This window comes from Trachemys scripta, chromosome 8, assembly GCF_013100865.1.
Source record: "Trachemys scripta elegans isolate TJP31775 chromosome 8, CAS_Tse_1.0, whole genome shotgun sequence".
In the NCBI taxonomy this organism is placed as follows: domain Eukaryota; kingdom Metazoa; phylum Chordata; order Testudines; family Emydidae; genus Trachemys; species Trachemys scripta.
Genome location: NC_048305.1, coordinates 98,181,777 through 98,205,307, shown reverse-complemented (window position 1 = coordinate 98,205,307; position 23,531 = coordinate 98,181,777). Strand labels below are relative to the sequence as shown.

The following is a 23,531-nucleotide window of genomic DNA, read 5'->3' as shown; positions in this document are numbered from 1 at the left end:
AGCGAAACAAGTGTTAGGAAAGTCTTTGGACTTAATCTTTCCCTGGTGTCACCGAAGTGCAGGGGGGATCGGGCCCCTTGTAGACAATCCAGCCCGCGGGACAGCGCAGTGCCTCCCCGGGTGAGCTTCCCGGAGCTGTCCTGTAGGGGGAGCCCGCGGACTGGCCAGGACTGGAGGCGGCGGGGGTAACATTGGCCAGTGCTGGGCGGGAGACCCCCCCGTACCTGGAGGCAGCGCTGCTCTCTCGGGAACTCTGCGGAGCCGCCTCGGGAAGGGGAGGATCTGCCGCGGCTCCCCACTGCGCGGCGCGCTCTGGCAGCGGCTGCGGCCAACTTTGCCGGTCCGGGGTCCGACGTGGGCTCCCGGCGGTATCCCTCCGCCCGCTCGCCGGCCGGCCGGCCGGCCGCACCATGAGCTCCGCCTGCACCAGCTACCTGAGCGCCGACGGGGCGTCGGTGAGCGGCTTCAGCTGCCCGCGGGCGGACGGCGAGGCGAGCGCCGTGTACTGCTGCGGCTTCCAGGACGTCAAGTACTGCTGCGATGACCCCAACAGCTTCTTCCCCTACGAGCACGGCTACATGTGGTGGCTCAGGTGAGAGCGGCTCCCTCAGCCCGCCACCGGGGCGCAGACCGACCCGTCCCGGTTGCTGGGTGACGGGGGCGGGGTCCGCACGGGGCCGGGCGCACAGACTGACCTGGGCGTTGGGTGAGGGACGGAGGGTGCGCGCGGGAGGCGGGGGCACAGATCCTGCAGCCCTACCTTGGGCACTACATGCTGGGCCAGGGGCATAGGCTCTCCAACTGGGTGCTGGGTTGGGGGTACGTGCCAGGGACAAGTATCAGGGGGTAGCCGTGTTAGTCTGTATCCACAAAAACAACAAGGGACCGTGTTACAGAACCTCCACCACTGCCTTGGGCATTGGGGGTACCTGCAGGGATAGAGTCACAGGAGACTTTCTACCCTGCCCGGGGATTGCTCTGAGACTGGGACAGTGTGAAGGAGATTTAAACATCTTCCCCAGTGTTCAAATGTCTCGTGGAAAAACACTTTTTCTGCAACACAGGGAGAGTCTTTTAAAAAGTGACTGGAAACTAATCTCCTATGAGGAGATTCAAAAACTTCAAAAAGATCTCACAAAACTAAGTGATTGGGCAACAAAATGGCAAACGAAATTTAATGTGGATAAATGTAAAGTAATGCACATGGGGGGGAGGGGAAATAACCCCAACTATACATACAATTTGATGGGGGGCTAATTTAGCTACAAGAAGTCAGGAAAAAGATCTTGGAGTCATCGTGGATAGTTCTCTGAAAATGTCCACGCAGTGTGCAGAGGCGGTCAAAAAAGCAAACAGGATGTTAGGGATCATTTAAAAAGGGGATAGTGAATAAGACTGAATATATTATTGCCCTTATATAAATCGATGGTATGCCCTCATCTCAACTACTGTGTACAGATGTGGTCTCCTCATCTCAAAAAAGATATACTGGCACTAGAAAAGGTTCAGAAAAGGGCAACTAAAATGATTAAGGGTTTGGAACAGGTCCCATATGAGGAGAGATTAGAGACTAGGACTTTTCAGCTTGGAAAAGAGGAGACTAAGGGGGGATATGATAGAGGTATATAAAATTATGAGTGATGTGGAGAAAGTGGATAAGGAAAAGTTATTTACTTATTCCCATAATACAAGAACTAGGGGTTATCAAATGACATTAATAGGCAGCAGGTTTAAAACAAATAAAAGGAAGTTCTTCACACAGTACACAGTCAACTTGTGGAACTCCTTACCTGAGGAGGTTGTGAAGACTAGGACTATAACAGAGTTTACAAGAGAACTGGATAAATTCATGGTGGTTAAGTCCATTAATGGCTATTAGCCAGGATGGGTAAAGAATGGTATCCTAGCCTCCCTCTGTCAGAGGGTGGAGATGGATGGCAGGAGAGAGATCACTTGATCATTGCCTGTTAGGTTCACTCCCTCTGGGGCACCTGGCATTGGCCACTCTCAGTAGACAGGATACTGGGCTAGATGGACCTTTGGTCTGACCCAGTACGGCCTTTCTTATGTTCTTATGTAGTGTGAGACTTGGCAGCTCTGCACTTGTTATCCTGGGCCTGTGAAAGGTGCTATGTTTGTTCAGCTTAATTTGTGTGAAGTTTGTTTTGATGCTATTTGCTTGCACCCAGATATTTTTAAGCTCTCTTTCCTCTGAGGACTGTAATGGCAGAATTATAGTTATTAAAATTAAGGGACTTTAAAAAAACTCCATGCACAGGATAAGAATTCAGACATATTAAAATCTGTACTACAGCTGATGAAGAAAATTCAGTTGAAACGGTTTTGCAACAAACACTGAATTTTTTTTTTTTTTTTTTTGCGAAAAGCATCTACTTTTTGTGGAAAACTGAGTTTTGTTTTTCAAAAAATGAAAACTCAAAGTTTTTTAGCTTTGTCAGAAAAATGAGTGTCCTGCCAATGTCTCCATTTTCTATGGAGATCCCATTTTTCTGCCCATCTCTAATCTTTACCCACTGCTGTAAATTGGCTCATAAGAGACCTTTGTCAATTTTGGCTCTCCACTTTCAGATGCCACTAGTAAGATCATAGCAGTTACAAAAGATGTGTTCGGTTGAGTCCATATGTGCTTGTGTGAGGGGCTCCATGTTCACTTTCATTTTGGAACATGCCTGAATCTCTCCCAGCAGTGTTTCCTTTCCTCTTTGTTCAACACGGGGAATCTGTCTGCAACTCCTTGAAGTGCAACTTGAACTGTTAAAGTGTTTGAAAATAATACTGTGCAGCACACTGAAAAGAAAGGAAATTGGGATTGTGAAAAATGCTTTGTGCAAAGGAAGAAATTGTGGAGACACTAAAAATAGTGTATTTTGTTGTCTTGGGCAGTAGAAGATTAGTGTCCTTTTTATGCAGTAAAAAACAGGGCAAAATTATCTGCTTGCAGAACTCTATTGAAGTCAATGGAATTACACCAGCAGGGAATTTGATCCTGAAATCAACAGAATTACAACAGTAGGGGATTTGACCATGAAGTCAGTGGAATCACAACAGCAGGGAATTTGGCCGTAAGTCTTGAGGATGTCCCTATTTGTTCCTCAGCACCCTCTCACAGCTACCAATTCCAGCTAAGAAGGTTTGGTCTGGACTCCATCGTGATTGTTAGAATCTTTTCTCAATCAGCCATAGGATCAATATTAAACAAAATGAGTCTTTCCCTCCTCACCCTCCCAAGAATGAATGCATCACCTTGAAGCACTTGTCTAATGCTGGTGTGCTGCATCCATGAGAACAAAATATTTCAGCAAGTTGACTCCTCCTTAGGACATTTTTACCAGTACTTGCCTCCAGATTGTTAGGTGGTGGATACTCATGTTGCAAGATGAATCATTGCAACCAGAGGGACAAGTTCTAGAGCTAAGATTTATATGCAGTCACTTGGTAAAACTCTGGGAGTCTGGGGTGGAGGGAGAGTGCCACCAGTAATAAGTCATGATCCATTTTTCTGGGAAAACCACAGTTCATTCTGCAAAATGGATCAGATGTTCTAGGCTTATTATATTAAACATGCAAGTAAAATTCATCAGAAAAATAATGTACAATTTTAATTGTTTAACAATGGAAATATTTAACTCACTCTCTGTTTGCAACCATGACTCCTTGTGTTGTGATTCTGTTAGCCTTCAGAGACTACGCAGGTTAGCTTAGGTGGGAGACCTCTGATGGTCACTGTCACCTAGGTCTTCAGAACATGATTTTTGTGATTCAGTGTCTCCTTCCACTTCCTATCATTAGGAAGATAGTGTCCCAACATAGTGCTGTGGTGATGTTTTTCCAGGTGAGATGTAATCTTAAGGTTCTCCTTCCTGATACAGTCTCCACAGAGCCCTGGGTAGGAGTCACCTGGCCTAGCCTAGCCACACCACATGGCCACAAATCTATTTGAGCAATAGAAGGCAGTTAGGAACTGTGAGCAATTCACTTAAGCCCAATAATCTAAAAACTGAGGGTCTAAGTATCCCTTTCCCTCTAACTATCCATCAGCTCATCTATCCAGCTGCAGTGGTCCTGGAACCAACGTTTCCATTTCCCTGTCATGTCTACTATTTAGAGCAGAGGTCGGCAACGTTCGGCGGGCCGGGCCAAGCACCATGGCGGGCTGGGCCAGTTTTATTTACCTGCTGACGCGGCAGGTTCAGCCAATCGCAGCCCCCAACTGGCCGCGGTCAGCCATCCCAGGCCAATGGGGGTGGCGAGAAGCTGCGGCCAGCACATCGCTTGCCCACACTGCTTCTCGACGCCCCCATTGGCCCGGGACGGTGAACACGTCAGCAGGTAAATAAAACTGGCCCGGCCCGCCAGGGTGCTTACCCTGGTGAGCTGCGTGCCAAACATTGCTGACCCCTGATTTAGAGCTAGGTGTAAATAGTTATTTACAGCACTAGCCTTACTGTAGACCAGAGGTTCCCAAAGTGGGCGATACTGCCCCTTGGGGGGCGTTGGAACGATCCAGGGGGGCAGTAGTAACCTCGGGTGCAATTGGGGGGCGTTGAATAAAAATAAGGGGGCGGTGGAAGCATAAAGAAAGAAGAGAATATAAGAAAATTTTGAAAAACCGTTCGTACATGTTTCATCTGCTGTGTAACATAGAGGTTAAAGTTGTAGTGATTACTTTATTTTCCAAATAAATTCACAAATTATAACCAATCAGTTGTCAAGTCCGCCAACAGCTCTTAACAAGCAAGTGTTGGCAGGCGAGCGTGTCGCGCGTTGTCGGGAAGTCCAGCAGGCATCGGCAGGAATATGTGCGTGTAATGACTTGTTTACAATATGATACTATAAATAGGCGACATGTATGAAATCTAATTTAGATTGTTTCTGAATTGTGTAAAAAGCAGTTAACAATAGTGCAATAAGTATTTAAAAATTTTTATTCATATTCGATACCTTCGATCTTTATGGATTACGGATCACATACAAAGCAAATTGTATTATTATTGTTTCAATAAAACAGCAATTTACACGTGAGTATTTTTATACATTTTCGTACATATCTACCGTACGGTTCTGTGTCTCCAGTGCTTACTAATAAAATTGTAGCAGGCTTGTGTCGGTACAGTACTATTTGAAGTGTATAGTCAATATATGTCATATTTTTTATTACAATATTAACAAACGGGAATGAAATCGTAAAAAAACTGTTAACTATAACATTTATTTATATCTATCGAATCATCTGTGTTAACTGGTAAATAAGGCATGTGTTAATAAGGAACAATTATTTAAATAAGGGCAAACTAAATTAAAACTATTAACTGATTTTTAATTGCATATTGATTATTTTTAAATTATTTCTTGATAAATTTAGTTTGATATTTGACAATTTAATATCCAATACATATATCTATTGCTGAGCAAAGAACAAAACCCAGTTTATTAGTTTCATTAGTATTTTAGTTTGGTTGTCTTTTGCCGTATTAAGCAAAAAACGCTGTATACCAGATGTCATGGGCGATATTCTAATAACACATCTTTCTTTACTATATTGTAGGATGTAGGTAGAAATATAGATACATAAAAGAACGCAAATTTGTCACTGCATCTTTCTGTTTGTTCACTTAAAGAAGGTAGATTTCCAGGGGGGCGCTGAGTAATTTTTTTTTTTCTGAAAAGGGGGCGGTAGGCCAAATAAGTTTGGGAACCTCTGGTGTAGACTAAACTGAATTGTAGGGTTTAATTTTGTTAGATTTTTTTTTTATATTGTTTTGGTTGGGGTAGGCCTTGCCCAAGATAAGAGACTTCTAAGAAACAGGGTTTGAGAGGTCTTCCCCTTACTCCCACAATGTTATCCTTTGGGGATTAAGGGAGGTGGGTGGGTTTTGGAATGGACATGAGCAACACATCTCAAAGAACATCTGTTATGAAAAGTAGATAACTGTTTTTCTTCTTCGAGTGATTGGTCATATCAGTTCCAAGTAGGTGACTCCCAAGCAGTCACTCAGAGGAGGGATCAGTGTTCACTGAGTTGCAGATTGTAGCACAGCTCTGCCTAAAGCAGCATTGTCTCTAGCCTGCTGAGTGATGGCATAGTGCGATGTAAAGGTGTGAATAGACTACCACATCGCCACCCTGCAGATGAAGCTTACACTCTCATGGAGTGAGCTGTCAACAGTGGGACTAGCAGCTTTGCTAGGTGATACACATGTGATACAAGCTGTGATCCATTAAGAGATCTTTTGAGATGACACCAGTAGCCCTCCATCCACTCCCCAATTGTGACAAAGAGCAGGGTCGAATTCCTAAACAGCTTCATCCGCTCGATGCTAAACACTAACACCTGTCTGACATCCAGGGAATGGAGTATATGTTCTCAGTTAGTGGCGTGTGGCTTAGGGAAGAACACTGGCAGAAAAATGTCCTGATTCGCATGAAATTGCAAGACCACCTTTGGGAGGAAAGCTGGATGTGGCTGCAACTGCACCTGGTCCTTGTAAAACACAGTACATGGAGGCTTGGAGGTCAGGGCCTTGAACTCGGATACCCTCCTAGCTAAAGTTATAGCCACAAGGAATGCCACCTTGCAAGAGAGGTAGAGGAGAGAACATGTCACCAGGGTCTTGAAGGGAGTCTCGAGAGCAACAGATTGAGATCCCATGGTGGAATCTGTCGTCTTACTTGAGGATACAGTCTATCTAGGCCCTTGAGGAAGCAGCCAACCACAGGGTTAAGCAAATACTGAATGGCCCACTGAGCTGGGATGGAAGGCTGAAATCACAGCCAGGTACAGTTTTTTTATTGATGATACTGCCAGCCCCTGATGCTTTAAATTAAATAAATAGCCCAAGATGAAGGGAATCGAGGACTGCAGTGGAGGAGTGCCCTTCTGAATAGACTAAATTGAAAATATCTTCTACTTAGTCAGATAAGTTGCACGAGTAGGTGGTTTTCTGCTGCCAAACCTCCCTGACCGAGTCTGTGCATGTAAGTTCTAACAGGTTCAGCCATGGAGCTTTCATGCTGTGAGGTTGGGAGACTCCAGGTTGGGGTAGCCATCGTACAGGTGGCCGAATCTGCCAAGTTGAAGGCGGCCTGAAGTGAGGTCCTTGCAACCACCTTGCCTTCCTCCAAGACTGCACCAAACTTGGAGTGGGAGTCCGTGGAAAGCAATTCCTGGAACTTGGCCAAGTTATTCCAGGAGTTGTAGCAGTAATGGCTGAGGACCGCCTGCTGGTCCGCTATGCAAAGCTGGAGACCCATGGTGGAATACATCTTCTGACTGAAGAGGTCTAGCTTGTTAGCCTCTTTGGATTTGGGGGTAGGCCCTGACTGTCCCTGCCACTCCTTGTGGTTAGCTGTAGGTGGGTAAAGAGATGCTTGTACCCTTTGTGCCATCCAAAGTATTTGCATTCCACCCCCTTAGCTGTGGGGGGGATAGAGGCAGGTGTGTGCCACAACACCTTAGTGGTGTTTTAGATAGTCTTGATAAGGGGCAACGCTACCCTCAAAGGTCCTTCAGTGGGCAGAATGTCCACCATCGGTTTGGTCTCCTCCAAGACCACCTCCGCCTGCATATTTAGGTTCTGGGCCACCCTCCGAAGTAGGTCCTGATGCACCGAGTCCATGGCAGGGAGCATAGTAGAAGTACCCGGCACCACCTCATCTAGGGAGGATGAGGACGACACCCTGGGGGGCATTGGGTCTTCTTGACCTCTGACTTGCAGGGATCCCCCGTGTGGCGATCCTCTGCGCCACTCAAGGGATAGCAGTAGTGCCCAGTGCCACAGCAGTGTCAGTACCGGAGCCCATGATGGGCCCTGCCTTGGTGCTGGCACCAACCTGGGCATCCATGTTTTGCCCATGGGGAGGCTCCCGAGTTACCAAGATGGCCGAAGGGGGGGGGATCTGAATCTCCAAGGCCACCGACAGGGATCTAGAGCCTGGTCCCTAGGCTTGGTGGTAGGCCCACAGTGTCCAAAAGGGCCACTGGGCCAGCCCCTGCCACTGTGGAGGCCAGTACATCAGAGGCACTGGCTGCCCAATGTCCTGCCTCAGGAGGTGCTGGGAATGGTGCCAGAGTGGTGCTGGCTATGCCTGGACACATAGAAGTCCATCTCCAACTCCAGAGAATAGTCCAATCATGGTGACCAGGGTGGTGCAGATCAAGACGGTGCTGGGGAATGGTGCTGTGGCTAGGGAGATCAGCGCTGCGTCGTTGTAGGCTTGCCCCTGGATGGCACGGTACCTCTCTGTAGAGCCAGTGCCAGAGTGGGAGACTATGCAGTGATAGCAATCAAGTCCCTGGCTGCTTCAGATGTGTCTGCTGTGGATAGAAGGTCTATGTCCTCCTCCAGGTCTTGGACTGGGGAGTCCACCAGGACCGGACTTGACAGAACTCCCCATGAGGCTGGAGTCAGTGGTGCCAGTATAGACTGGACCAAAACTGGGTGTCCTGATGCAGGATGCATCCCACTGGTGCCTGCTCACCCCACAAATTTAGTGGGGGAGCGCCCCTGTCCGCTCTCTTCTTTTTGTGCAGCACCTGCGAATGGGAGCAGTGCCTTGCACTGGAGGTTGTCTTCAGCGTCAGAGAATGGCAGTGCCAAGATTCCTTAACTGAGTCCTTTCTCGGTGCCAAAGCCTCCTGCATCGAGGCAGACACTCCGCGCACAGAAGTTCCAGGCGTGGGGTCAGACGCCGCCTGGGCTGGCTGGGGACAAAGGGCCACCTCCATCAAAAGGAGCTTCAGTCAAAAGTCCTGCTCCTTTTTAGTTCTGGGCTGCAGATCTTGCACCTGTTGGATTGGTGTGCCTCGCCCAGGCACTTCAGACAGGAGCTGTGTGGGTCTCCCTTTAGCATAAGCTTTAGGCAGGACCCACACGGCTTGAAACCTTGAGACCAAGGCATGCCCCTGTCCCTGGACAGGAGCAAAAGATAAGTTTTAACTGGGGGTTCCCCCTCACATTGACTAACTACTAGAACTAATACTAACTACAACTTTTAAAACTATTTACAGAAAAAAATGGATAACAGTCCACTAGGGAATCGCTTGCTAAATGCAAGAGAGAAAGCGGCTCCAATGGCCATCACTGGTGGTAAGAAGGAACTGAAGAGGTGACAGGTCAGCAGGGACCTATATACACCACTATGAGGGCGCCACTCCAGGGGGCTCCACAGCCAACTCAACGGTACTGCCAGGGGAAAAACCTTCCAATGACTGTACACACAGCATGTGCACAACTACTTGGAATTGATATGAGCAATCGCTCAAAGAAGAAAGCATATCTCTTTCGGTGTTCTGGTCACAGGATGTACAAAGGGCTATAGAATTCCTATGGAATGTTTGTGTTTTGTAGTGTGTCCTTAGAGCAGAGTTTAACTGCCCATGTCCATCATACAAAAAACCATGGAAAAATATTTTAAAATGGATAAATGGAGTTATTAAAAATATCTCCAAGCAGAGCCAATTAATAGATGTATTTGTGAACATTTATCTCCAAGAAATGTTAACTATGCGGAAATTGCGAGAGATCATTCCTTAAGTCACAAGTCAAATGACCGCTCACAATCACTGGGACACTGCAAATCCTACAGCTTCCCAACACTATGAGAATGGTTTATAGTACGTGCCATAGTTTATAGTATACAGTAACTCCTCACTTAAAGTCATCCCAGTTAACAACATTGTTTTGTTGGTACATTGCTGATCAATTAGGGAACATGCTCGTTTAAAGTTGTGTAATGCTCTATCGTTTGGCAGCTGCCTGCTTTGTCCACTGCTTGCAGGAAGAGCAGCCCATTGCAGCTAGCTGGTGGGGGCTTGTAACCAGGGTGGACCAGCAGCCCCCATCAGCTCCCCAAGTTCCCTGTGCTGCAGCTGCCCAGCAGGCTAGCAATTGCCGGCAGTTCAGCTGTCCCTCCCCACACTGCCCTGTGCTGCTCCTGCCCTCTGCCTTGGAGCTGCTCCCAGAGACTCCTGCTTGCTGTGCGTAAATTCTGTACGGATTTGTTCCTGTGCTTTGTCAGGGAGTTTTTTTAGCAGATGGTGTAGTTTCTTTAGGTAATCCTCAGTGGGATCGGAGGATAATGGCCTGTAGAATGTGGTGTTACCTAAAGAAACTACACCATCTGCTAAAAAAACTCCCTGACAAAGCACAGGAACAAATCCGTACAGACACATGCCTAGAACCCCGACCAGGGGTATTCTATTTGCTACCCAAGATCCATAAACCTGGATATCCTGGACGCCCCATCATCTCAGGCATTGGCACCCTAACATCAGGCTTGTCTGGTTATGTAGACTCTGTCCTCAGACCCTATGCTACCAGCACTCCCAGCTATCTTCGAGACACCACTGACTTCCTGAGGAAACTACAATCCATCGGTGATCTTCCAGAAAACACCATCCTGGCCACTATGGACGTAGAAGCCCTCTACGCCAATATTCCACACAAAGATGGACTACAAGCTATCAGGAACAGTATCCCTGATAATGTCACAGCTAACCTGGTGGCTGAACTTTGTGATTTTGTCCTCACCCACAACTATTTCACATTTGGGGACAATACATACCTTCAAGTCAGCGGCACTGCTATGGGTACCCGCATGGCCCCACAATATGCCAACATTTTTATGGCTGACTTAGAACAACGCTTCCTTAGCTCTCGTCCCCTAACGCCCCTACTCTACTTGCGCTACATTGATGACCTCATCATCTAGACCCATGGAAAAGAAGCCCTTGAGGAATTTCACCATGATTTCAATAATTTCCATCCCACCATCAACCTCAGCCTAGATCAATCCACACAAGCGGTCCATTTCCTGGACACTACTGTGCTAATAAGCGATGGTCACATCAATACCACCCTATACCGGAAACCTACTGACCGCTACACTTACCTACATGCCTCCAGCTTCCATCCAGGACACACCACACGATCCATTGTCTACAGCCAAGCTCTAAGATATAACCGCATTTGCTCCAATCCCTCGGATAGAGACAAGCACCTACAAGATCTCTATCAAGCATTCTTAAAACTACAATACCCACCTGCTGAAGTGAAAAAACAGATTGACAGAGCCAGACAAGTACCCAGAAGTCACCTCCTACAAGACAGGCCCAACAAAGAAAATAACAGAACACCACTAGCTGTCACCTTCAGCCCCCAACTAAAACCTCTCCAGCGCATCATCAGAGATCTACAACCTATCCTGAAAGATGATCCTTTACTCTCACAGATCTTGGGAGACAGACCTGTCCTCGCTTACAGACAACCCCCCAACCTAAAGCAAATACTCACCAGCAACCACACATCACTGAACAAAAACACTGACCCAGGAACCTATCCTTGTAACAAACCCCGATGCCAACTCTGTCCACATATCTATTCAAGTGACATCATCATAGGACCTAATCACATCAGCCATACCATCAGGGGCTCGTTCACCTGCACATCTACCAATGTGATATATGCCATCATGTGCCAGCAATGCCCCTCTGCCATGTACATTGGCCAAACCGGACAGTCTCGACGCAAAAGAATTAATGGACACAAATCTGACATCAGGAATCAAAATACTCAAAAACCAGTGAGAGAACACTGTAACCTGTCTGGTCATTCAGTGACAGACCTGCGGGTGGCTATATTACAACAGAAAAACTTCAAAAAACAGACTCCAAAGAGAGACTGGTGAGCTAGAATTGATATGCAAACTAGACACAATCAACTCCGGTTTGAATAAGGACTGGGAATGGCTGAGCCATTACAAACATTGACTCTATCTCCCCTTGTAAGTATTCTCACACTTATTATCAAACTGTCTGTACTGGGCTAGCTTGATTATCACTTCAAAAGTTTTTTTTTCTCTTAATTAATTGGCCTCTCAGAGTTGGTAAGACAACTCCCACCTGTTTATGCTCTCTGTATGTGTGTATATATAGCTCCTCATTATATGTTCCATTCTATATGCATCCGAAGAAGTGGGCTGTAGTCCACGAAAGCTTATGCTCTAATAAATTTGTTAGTCTCTAAGGTGCCACAAGTACTCCTGTTCTTCTTTTTGCGGATACAGACTAACACGGCTGTTACTCTGGATCCTCTGATAGCCATTTATGCCTGCTTTAAGGCAGCCTTTCATAAAAGGCTCCTTAACAGATAACAATACTGTGATGCTTGTACACTGGTTTCCCTTTAAGTGCAATACACAATAAAAGTTTAATTAAGAGAAAGTAAATCCAAATGACCAATTTCTTTCTTTCAAATCAGTGCCCATGAGCTAATGCATGGGTTAACCAGGAGGGGGAGCTGAGATAACAAAACAATTAATAATTTGTCTCTGTCCAGCATCTCAGAACCAGGAACTCCTCAGCAGAGTTTGTATTTTCAGTACTCTTGATTGGTGCCTCCACAGGCAGTAAAGTAAAGAAATACCAAGGAAGAAAATATTTAATTTTGCTTAAGTATATAATTTATTAAAAGCTTGGAAGTAATTTATTCTGGATTTTTATGGTGGGTTTTTTTCATGGATTACTTGCTTTTGGACCTTTTAATGAAATAATAATATTGCAGATTCTAACTTTGTATCCATTTCTATTTTTCTTAATTCATGTTTGTCTCCAAGAGCATAATTGCCATTTCTATAGGTGACTAATTTGCATTCTCTTCCATCAGAATTCTTTTGGATAGAGCTGATTATTCTTGCTGAAGTGTTATTTCCATTCTAAATCTGTTTTCCATAGTCTTAGTAAGAAGACATGGGCTACAGCATATTGATATGCTGCTGTTGCACAGCTGTGCATCTCTCCCATGCCTGATCTAGCCAGTACATGGGAACAGATGACCTAGTGTAAGCATTAATTTGAGAACTAGCCAATTGAGACTCAATCCAGATGAGACTAGGAGATTGCTTCCACTAATCTAACAATCAGAAGTATTGGTAAGGATTATATCTGCATCCTGATTGCCATTTGTTATGCAAAATCAAGGTTACTTGTGGTGGTTATCCAGCAGTTGGGGGCAAAAGCACTTCTTTACATCTGTGCTTAGCAAGAAGGTTGTGCACTTCCCTTTTGAATGTCCAGTGATCATTAACCATACTACTGCAACATGCTGTGCATGGGGCTACAGCTTGGGACCATTCAGAAGCCAAAGTTAGTGCAAAGTAATTGAGTAGTGTTTCAAACTGACAGCTCATCACACCAGTGCTCTGCACCTGCTGCCTGTGGGCTTCTGGGTGGAATTGAAGGTGGTGGTTTTGACTTTTAAAGCCCTAAATGGTTTGAACCTGGCCAAAGAGATCCTCTTTCCTTGTGTGATACCACTACAGCTGTATCAGTGAAGGCACTCGAGTTAATACCCCATGGCTTAAAAGGGAGGGATGAGAGTAGCAGAACATTTTCTACAAGTGACCCTTAGCTGCAATTCACTGCCCCCAACAGCCCATATTAATTCTCAGGTTTGAGGGGAAGGCATGGGCTGTTATGCAGATCATTATTGTTATTTTGGCATCTTATTTTTGGCAGATGTTATAACATTGTTTTTAATATTGCTTGTAGGAAGCTTTGCTAAAGTATTAGAGCCGAGGAAAAGCATTTCCAAATAATCTAAATACGTAAAATTCATAAAACCTTTAAAGCTTTGTAAAAAACCAGATTTTTGTGTTTTAGAAAATCAGTTGTCATGTAATCCTCAATTGGATGGATGTCTTTGAGATGTTTGAAGGGATCTGGCTGTGAAATATCATGGTTATGGATCTTGAAAAGTAGACTCAATATATACAGTGTCTTAGTTTCCAACTAGTTCCAACAAAAAAGCAGCAGCAAGGTGCTATTCTCCAGATGTCCGCATCTGATTGTGATTGTTCTCATAGCTGCAAGTGATTCACTGATTCTTAGTGATAAGTTATAAGGCTAAGATTTTGTCATGAGTATTTTTTGTAAAAGTCATGGACAGATCATGGGCAAAAATTCAGACCATGACCTGTCCCATGAATTTTACTATGTAAATACCCTTGAATAAAACTTAGCAGCTCCTGGGGCCCCGGGACACCACTGCTGTGGGGGCCCAGAGGCCGACAGCTAGCCCCTGCACTGGCTGCAGGGGCTGACTGCCCCCAGCCACCCCTGTTCTGAGGCCCCAGGGACTGCTGCTCAGGCACTCTCCAAGGCCAGCCGCCTCAGGCGCTTTCCCCAGGCTGGCTGCCCCTAGGATCGCTGCTCAGGCGCTCCCTGGGCCGCCCAAGCAGCTGTCGGTGCGGTTAGCCCTGGGACCACTGCTTGCCGCTCCCCAGGGCCAGCAGCCTGAGCAGTGGTTGGTGTGGCTGGCCCTGGAGCTGCACCCGGAACCACTCCTTGGACACCCCCCTGGGACCACTACTCAGGTGCTCCCCAGGGCCAGCCACCCTGGAACCACCTCAACAGCAGCCGGTGCGGCTGGTTCCAGGCTGCTCCAGCTATAGCCGGTGCAGCTGGCTGTGGGGTGCCCAAGGAGTGCCTGGTGAGGCTGGTCCCAGGGTGACTGAGCAGCTGGCTCTGGGATCAGCCACATTGCAGCTGTGAAAGTCACAGAATCTGTGACCGAATTTCAGCCTTAGTGATAAGAGGGGGCTAGGACACGGTAGTGTTTCAGATGTAGAGAGCTTCCTTGTGTCATGCTGTTCTATACCCTTTTACTTGTGATGAGAAATGCTCAACACTCCTGCTGCAGTAACCCTCCTTAATGTGTCCATTTTTACCCTGAATGGTGGTTTCCATGAGCCATGTAATGATAGCACAGATGTACTGTATAAAATGCCTCCTGAGATTAAATGATGGGTGTGTCAGTAAGTTGCAGCTGAAGAGGTAGTAGCTGGATGTAAATGAATTAATGCTCAGTTTTACACTGCTCCTTTGCAGCAGTGAATACTGACAAAGGGCCTAGAAGCAGCAAATTGGTCTGCCTTAAAAACTTCTTACATTAGGACAGAGGCATAACAGGGGTCATAGTGTTCCACTCTCCCCTGCAAAGCTACTAGCAAAAGAGTGGTGCTGTTTGAATCATTAAATAAACTCTATTAACCCTTTTTTAACACACATTTCAGAACTAAAAGGGGAGAAGGCTGTGACAAATATGTATCTGCTATATCAAACATGTTCCTATTAGGTTTTAAAATAAGTATCTTCTTGAAGTACAAAAATTAACCTTCAATCTAAAATATTTAATACCCTTTATGTTTCTTCAGAGAAGCGAGTCCAGAATGAAATATTTGCATGGACTCCTAAGCAACCTTCTAGGAGGTTGGGAGCCTTTTCTTTTATAGTGCAACATTGGAAGAAACGTGTGTGGGGTTTTTTTTTTTTTTTGTTTGTTTGTTTTTTTTCATCCTTTGATTTAAAGTTCCATGGTAGAAGTGCCAATAAAATCAGGGACGATTGGGATAAAAAGAAATGGTGAAGACCAGTAATTCCCCAGTACTTTTTATTGATTTTTCTTGTTAGTGTGCCTTTGTCTGATTTGATTTTTAAGAAGTCAGGGTAATTTCTTCCAGCCGTTGCGCGCACACACAGGAACTGATTGCTGCAGTAAATGATGAGCATTTCCCAGTACAGAATATGTTTCTTTACATTTTTCTGATGACTTGTTTGGAGGCAGGCTCAGGAGTAGAGACAGTTATCTCACAGATACCAATCTTACATGGGTGTTGCTTTAGTGGAGTTACTCCTGATTTACATCACTGTAAATGAGAGCAGAATCAGGCCTAATAAGCACCAGGTAACATGATAAAAGCACTCAGCTGCTGTAAAATGGCTTAGGTCCACTGAGGAACTTTACACCAACTAAGGATCTGGCCCTAAATCTGTACATATAGTAAAAATGTAAGATTGTTTTCCTGCCCTATTAAATACAGGTAACCTCCAGATCCCATGTTGGCCATTTGTTTGACAGGCATCACAGATTAGTGTGTACACTTAATCACTTTGTTTTCTCTCTTCTCAGTGTTGGTGCACTTGTGGGTCTGTCGATAGCAGCGGTGGTCCTGCTTGCTTTTATCATCACAGTGTGTGTTCTCTGTTACTTGTTTATCAGTACGAAGCCATGCAGCAAGCTGGATACAGGTTTAAGCTTGCAGACAACAGGTAAGATCAGCTTTGTGGTGTTGATATCATCTGCAGCAATAAAGGTTTTACTCCATCAAGAATTTTAAAATCCCACTAGGCATCCATCTGGGCACCTAAATATCCTTAAAAATCTGTCCTTAAGTGTATGTCTACACTGCAGTAAAACTCCCAGAGTTGGCCTATGTCCGCAGACTTGGGCTTGTGGGGCTCAGGCAGCAGGGTGCTGTAAAATCTCAAACCATTCCTGTTATAACTCCTTAATTAAAGACTCTGCAGGACATGCTGAGGGTTTTGTTTTTAACTATATCTCTAGATATTTAAAATCCCCATCACAAAAGAACATCTGTTATGCTGAATTCACCTTCACCAATTTACTGATGGAGTAAATCTTTCTCTCTTCAGGGTAAAGGCTCTTGCAGGGTTCCAGAGCCCGTGCTGTAGCCCAAGCCCGAATAGCTACATTGCAGTCTTATGGCTCTGCAGCCTGAGCTATGGGTGTTTTTTATTGCAATGTATACGTACCCTTTGTGACTTGGCCAAGGTCATACAGGAAACCTTTCTCTCAAGTAACCTGTCTTACCTTTATAGTTAGATAGAATCTTTGCAATAATTCCTCTGAGAGGGCTGCTTATCTCTGATGTAAGGTGTGGCTAGGCCACTGCCTCTGTTGGTAGCGTAGGTCAGCCCTCTGGCCGAAACCAAAATGTCTTCTCCTTTCTGGGGCCACAAACACCCAAAACAAATTCCAACCTAGAGCCTTACACTAAACACTCTCCTGCAGGAACTTTTAGTTTACAGGAGTAAAGGAAATTCAGTTCCAGTCCATCTTATTTTTTTTTTTTTAAAGACTACATTGTCCTTGTGTATATAAGTATTAACCCCTTCAAAATTCAGGACTGGGGGAAATCAGTGGAATCTGTGTGTGAGAGGGGTGGATGGATACTGTTGCAGCTGTGGAGGAAAAGGGGAGTTTAAGCTGTGAGAGGTTGGCAAGGGAGGAGAGGCTCCAGGCAGGGGAGGAATATGGTGGAGCATAGCTGCTGCACCATTTCATAGGAAGGTGCAGCATACTCTCCCCTCCATGGCTAGTTGGTGGGGAAAGGAATCGGCAGCTCTAGCCTGTCCCTTTTGAAGTGACTGGCATCCCTGTAGTTGAGAGCAGTGAGCAATCCCTGAGCTCCAGGACTGGAGTTGTGGCCGCTTCTGCTCAGCAGTAAAAGAATAGTTAAAGGCTCCTTTTACTCTCCCTGCATATCCCCCTGCACATGGCCCCACCAGTCTGACAGCATTCTGAACAGTTCAACTATATGTATTCACCATGTACTCTTGCTCATATTAGCTTGGACAATTCTCTAGGTCAGCTATCCCACTCCATTGCAAAGTGGTGATGATAAATTACATTTTATGATGGGCACTAACATTGTCCTTTAAATCTGAGCCTCTGTTTAAGCCTCCTGTGATGTATTCAAACTCAGACTACAGGGACCTCTGGGATCGAAAATGGAGACAATTACAGACTTATAAATTACTCATAAGGGCTTGAAAACTAATTATTGTATTAAAAATCATTCTTATTTGTTATTACAAAATTAGGAGATTGGATTAACTAAGCAAGGTTTGATAATTTTTTTTTACGAGGAAAAGCTTAACCTGAAAAATAGCACATTTACTTCTTTGTCTTCATTATTAAAGATCTCTAATGTGGATTGTTCAGAGAAGCCAATCATTTGTCTGTAGCTGGTAAAGAATTTTCTAAAACTTTTTTTTATTATTTCTGGAATGCCATTTTGTGAAAATGAGAGGGTAATTTTTGAGGAATTTTTTGGTTTTAAAAATTTTTGGAAATTATTTTTTTTAAATGAAAAATTGTTTTTTCACTGAAACAACTTTTCATTTAGAAACGTAAGCAATTGTCATAAAAAAAATTGAAAATGTCAAAATCAAATGTTTTGGTTGACCTGAACCCAAACATGTTTCTGATTGTCAGTTTGAAAAAAATGTCAAGGTTTGGAATTTTTATTTATTTGGTCCTGATTAAAGACAGGAACATTTTCCAAAATCTCAGAATTTTCCAAGAACAAGAAAGCCGTTTCCTGCCCAGCTTCACATGTCTCTCCTGTAGACTAAATGCTATTCTGAATGGGCCCAGGCTGCATGGAGGAGGAAGCTGCCTAGTTTGAATGCAGAGGGCCATAGGTGCTGGAACTAGGGGCACTGGGGATGCTGCCACACCCCTTGGCTTGAAGTGATTTCCATTCTATTCGGGGTTTACAGTTTGGTTCCATGGCTCTCTGCACCCCCATTATAAAAGTTGTTTCAACACCCTTGCAGAGGGCACAAGAGCCAGACATGGGGGAGGTGGGGACGCAGGGAATTGGTTGGGACAAGAAACTTGCAAGGGAGGGAGGGGATTGGGACTGGAGGCTTGCAAGGGAAGGAGAGGGGAAACTAGGACTGGGAGTTGGGGTCTGGGGGAGACTGGGAGGAGACTCTGAAGGAGAGACTAGGAAATGGGGAGGAAAACATAGTAGGGGGACTCCAATCTAGTAAGTTTGGGCGGGGGGGCGGGGGAGAGAAGAACTGAGATTGGACAAGGATCCAGAATGCGGGAGTCTGGGAACGGCTGGGCAAGCAGACTAGGACTGAGAACCAGTGGCTTAGGGAGAAGGTGATGATGGGGAGGGGAGGCATAGTTGACAAGGGGCCAGGTGCAGGAGGGAGAATAAGGACTGGCTAGGCAAAGATTCTGGAGGAGCACTGACAATGGATGAAGAGCCTGGGGAGGGAGTTTGGGAGAGGAAGCCAATGTGGCTGAGGTGAGAGCAATTGGCCACAGTGGTAGGGAACTGGACTGGCTAGGCAAAGAGTCTGAGGAAAAAGGAAATTGTGTGGAGTGGGGATTGAAAAAAGCTGGGTAAAGAGACTGGAACTGAAAATAAGGGAAGACGGGATGGAGGAGTCTGGAGAACTGAGATTATGACTTGCTGGGTAAAGAGACTGGGATGAGTAGCTGTGACAATGCGGTTCTGGCGGAACCCAACTGAGAGTGCCAACTCAGGACAAATTGCTCAAATAGGGCAGTTACAGCCCAAGGCTGGGGTTCTTTCCACCTCTAAGGCAAACCAAACCAGCCAGACTAAGAGGACTTCGGTCTCACCCCACTGGCTAACCGCAAGTCTCACAAGCAATCTCCTTAGACACTCCAGTTTCCCAGTATTACCACCAGTACCACTTGTTATGGGGACAAATGGTTATGAAAACCAATACCCCAGTAAAAGAAAAAGGTTCTCCTGATCCCAAAGGACCAAGCCCCAGACCCAGGTCAATATACAAATCAGATCTTTCCCACAAATCACGCTGTTGCCAATCCTTTAGAATCTAAAATCTAAAGGTTTATTCATAAAAGGAAAAGGATAGAGATGAGAGTTAGAATTGGTTAAATGGAATCAATTACATACAGTAATGGCAAAGTTCTTGGTTCAGGCTTGCAGCAGGGATGGAATAAACTGCAGGTTCAAATCAAGTCTCTGGGATACATCCCCCGCTGGGATGGGTCCTCAGTCCTTTGTTCAAAGCTTCAGCTTGTAGCAAAGTTCCTCCAGAGGTATGAAGCAGGATTGAAGACCAGATGGAGATGAGGCATCAGCCTTATATAGTCTTTTCCAGGTGTAAGAAAACCTCTTTGTTCTTACTGTGGAAGATTACAGCAAAATGGAGTCTGGAGTCACATGGGCCAGTCCCTGCATACTTTGCTGAGTTACAAGGCGTATCTGCCTTCTCTCAATGGGTCCATTGTATAGCTGATGGTCCTTAATGGGCCATCAAGCAGGCTAGGCAGAGCTAACACCAGTTTGTCTGGGATGTCACCCAGAAGCATAGCATAAGTTTGAAATACAGACAGTATAGAGCCAATATTCATAACTTCAACTACAAAAGTGATAAACACATATAGACAGCATAATCCTAACCAGTAAACCATAACCTTGTCCTAGACACCCCATTTGACCCCCTTTATACAAGATTTGGGTGCCACTACAGGACCTTGGTTGCAACAATGATCTATATGGTCCCAGAGTATATCAATAACGTCACAGTAGCGTGAGGGGTGGAGACTGGGACTGGGTAGGCAAGGAGAATGGGACTGGGATGAAGAGACGGGACATGACAGAAAGGGTCACAGCTGGTGGGAACATTCATAAGAATCTGTGCCCACCAGAGCACATTTCCCTCCTGAGCAGGGACTGGAACCCAAGATTCTTGAGTCTCACCATTTTTCTGTTGTCAGCAAATAACTGTGAAACTTGCTGGCAAAGTGCTTTAACGTTGCTAGTGAAGACGTGCCCTAAGCATGTATCTTGTGAGATATTTCCAGTAGGGATATGGAAGGCTTAATTACATTGTACAAGACACTGGTAAGACCTCATTTGGAATACTGTGCACTATTCTGGTCACTCATGTCAAAGAAAGTTTTATTCAAACTGGAGCAGGTGCAGAGAAGGGCAATGAGGATCCTCAGAGAAAGGAGGACCTATCTTACAGGAGAAGATTAAGAGTTTGGCTTGTTTAGCATAGCAAAATGAAGACTGAAAAGAAATGATTGCTCTCTATAAATACACCAGGGAAGGAGAAGAGCTATTTAAGATGGACAATGTTGGCACAAGAACAAATGAGTATAAATTGGCCATGCCTAAATTTAGGCTGGAAATTAGAAGGGGGTTTCTAACCATCAGAGGAGTGAGACTCTGGAACTGCCTCCCAATAGGAGTAGTGGGAGCAAGAAACCTAACTGGTTTCAGGATGAAGTTTGAGAAATTAATGAATGGAATTATATGACAGGGATGCCTGAGGTAGCAGGGGACTGGACTTGACACAGGATGCCTCTTCCAGGTCTATGTTACCATCCTGTTTATCTTTTTTTCTAACATGTCTCTCAGTTATCCCATTATAGGGTCTGTGTACATTGCAATGTTAGCCCAGTATTAGTAAAACTTGAGTTAGCAGACCCTGTGTTTGTTAACCTAGGGTTTGAGCAGCTATACTTATTTGTAACCTTAGGTTAGGAATTGTTGAACCCTGGGTCCCAAACTGAGGCTCCGGAGTCTACACTGCATTGTGCAGGCCCAAAGTCCAACCACCCATATCCCAGACTTCCTTGCATCCTCCCAAAATGTGGCCTCTCTAGCCCTTTGTTCATGGTGCAGTGTGGGAAAAGTTGACAGTCCACCAAACTTGACTGTCTAGAGGACAAAGAAAGTCACCCCATGCCATTCTTTTGGCAGACTCACAAAGAATGAATCCAGTGCAAAGCAATATGGCTTGAACCCTGGGTCCCATCTTGACTCAAAGGATTGGACCCTCCACCTCTGTGGGGTGCTGGAACCCTGGATCCAAGCCTGGGTTGGGGTGATTTGTGTGTAGATAGAAGGGGGGTTAGGCTTGAGCCTGAGTTTGAACAGTGGGTTTACACTGCACTATAGACCTACCCGTAGTAGAGACCAAAAAAAGACCTCCACTATCAGGTCATCTAATTCAGTGGCTCTCAATCTTTCCAGATTTCTGTACCCCTTTCAGGAGTCTGATTTTTGTCTTACATACCCCCAAGCTTTATCTCACTTAAACTACTTGCTTATAACATTTGCATTTTTATGTCTGAAGTGTCATAGCACACCATTACTGAAAAATTGCTTACTTTCTCATTTTTACCATACAATTATAAACTAAATCAATTGGAATATAAATATTGTACTTGCATTTCAGTGTATAGTATATAGCGCAGTATAAACAAGTCATTGTCTGTATGAAATTTTAGTTTCTAGTGACTTCACTAGCGCTTTTTATATAGTCTGTTATAAAACTAGGCTAATATCTAGATGAGTTGACGTACCCCCAGAAGACTTCTGTGTACCCCCAGGGGTACACATACCTCTGGTTGAGAACCACAGATCTAATCCATGCCATCCTCTCAGCTAGTGAAAGATGGTTCCCAGTAGTGTGTTTTGTAATGCTTTGGGCAAGCTATACATATTTATTTATTTAACCAAGAGAAGCATATTGCTGTTTGTTTTACTGAAATGTTTTTGTTTTTCAGGCAGAGAGACTAGAGGGAGTTCCTTGTGAAATATATATAGATGCACTGGACTGGATTCCCATAGTGCTGCAATACGGTAGGTACAGTGAGAATGTTGTTCACCTTTCCCCACCCACCATGCCCTCAGTTCTCTAAGCAATGTGGTGGGCACAGTCATTTTTCAAAATGCTATAAATTCCTAAGTGGATTTTTAGGATGTTGAAAAATGATAATGGCAGAGAGTGGGTAACTTATACACTAATGACCCCTTATCATTGGGTCTGCTTGATTCACCCAGAAATGCTCCTTCATAGTAATATGCTGAGAGAGAGAGCGTTCCCCTCATACTGTAGTTACATTAGTGGCCAGGAGGCACCACGGCTCACTTATGAGGCAGCCAGTGTGACCTCGTTTGAGAGAGGATTCTTTGATGAACAGGTAAAAGAGCATTTGTGTAAGAAAAATAGGGACTTAAATATCAGATGAGTAGTTCAGCATTGTTCTGTTTTCTGAGTATACAGTCTGTACTGTTGCTATGCCAAATCTCAAAGAGAAATGGAAGGGAATCTTGCAAAAACCCAAGTTTCTCATTCTGACTTCACTGCGTGCTGGAATTGTTGTAAAAGGTCAAGTTGTCTGCCTCCCAGACCAAGCTAGGAAGCATTCAAAATATAATGAATGTGCTTCAGCCTTGAAGGAATGTATAAATAATTTGCAGTATATTAGGTGAAATGAATCACAATTCTTCTTTTTGCTTGGAGTGAAAGCTTCATGGCTAAGCATCTATAGAGTGCATGCAAGGCCATGGACCAACAGTGTCCCTCAAAGGGGAGAGGAAACCTTTATGGCTCAGTAACTGTCCTTGAAACAACAAGGCTATGCAATAAACACACATGCAAGCAGTGAGAAATCCATGCCTTATGTTACTTTTACATCCCATTTAGCAAACTGAACCAAATGGTATCTCTGTGCATTTCCCTTCAGCAGCAGCATGAAGGAGGTTGGCTTGGGTTGTTTTGCAATTTTTTTGTTGTTGAAATATTTATGACAAAATTCATTTTGAAATACAGCATTGTACAAAGGCAAAAGACTATTTCTTCCTATTGTTGCAAAATAGATGATTTATGGGAGAATAATGCCATGGTAAGATTAAAAAGGTTCCTGAAACTAGAAAGTATCAGGGGGTAGCCGTGTTAGTCTGTATCTACAAAAACAACAAGGAGTCTGGTGGCACCTTAAAGGCTAACAGATTTATTTGGGCATAAGCTTTTGTGAGTAAAAACCTCACTTCTTCGGATGCATAGAGTGAAAGTTACAGATGCAGGAGCTACACTCCCTGCTCTCCATGTGTCAGTA

The 23,531-nt window shown here is 44.8% G+C and overlaps 1 protein-coding gene across 2 annotated transcripts; it reads left to right on the top strand.

Annotated features, from left to right (window-relative positions):
* Positions 1 to 400: 400 nt before the first annotated feature.
* On the top strand, positions 401 to 22,257 carry SHISAL2A (shisa like 2A). 2 transcript variants are annotated; one of them, XM_034779579.1, is made up of 3 exons: positions 401 to 592; positions 16,077 to 16,126; positions 22,197 to 22,257. In XM_034779579.1, exons 1-3 carry the CDS (start codon positions 411 to 413, stop codon positions 22,223 to 22,225), a joined length of 261 nt encoding a protein of 86 aa, XP_034635470.1. In that variant the 5' UTR covers positions 401 to 410; the 3' UTR covers positions 22,226 to 22,257. The 2 variants fall into 2 exon arrangements, with proteins under 2 accessions (XP_034635470.1, XP_034635469.1); XM_034779578.1 differs by having other exon boundaries at positions 15,987 to 16,126.
* Positions 22,258 to 23,531: the final 1,274 nt, after the last annotated feature.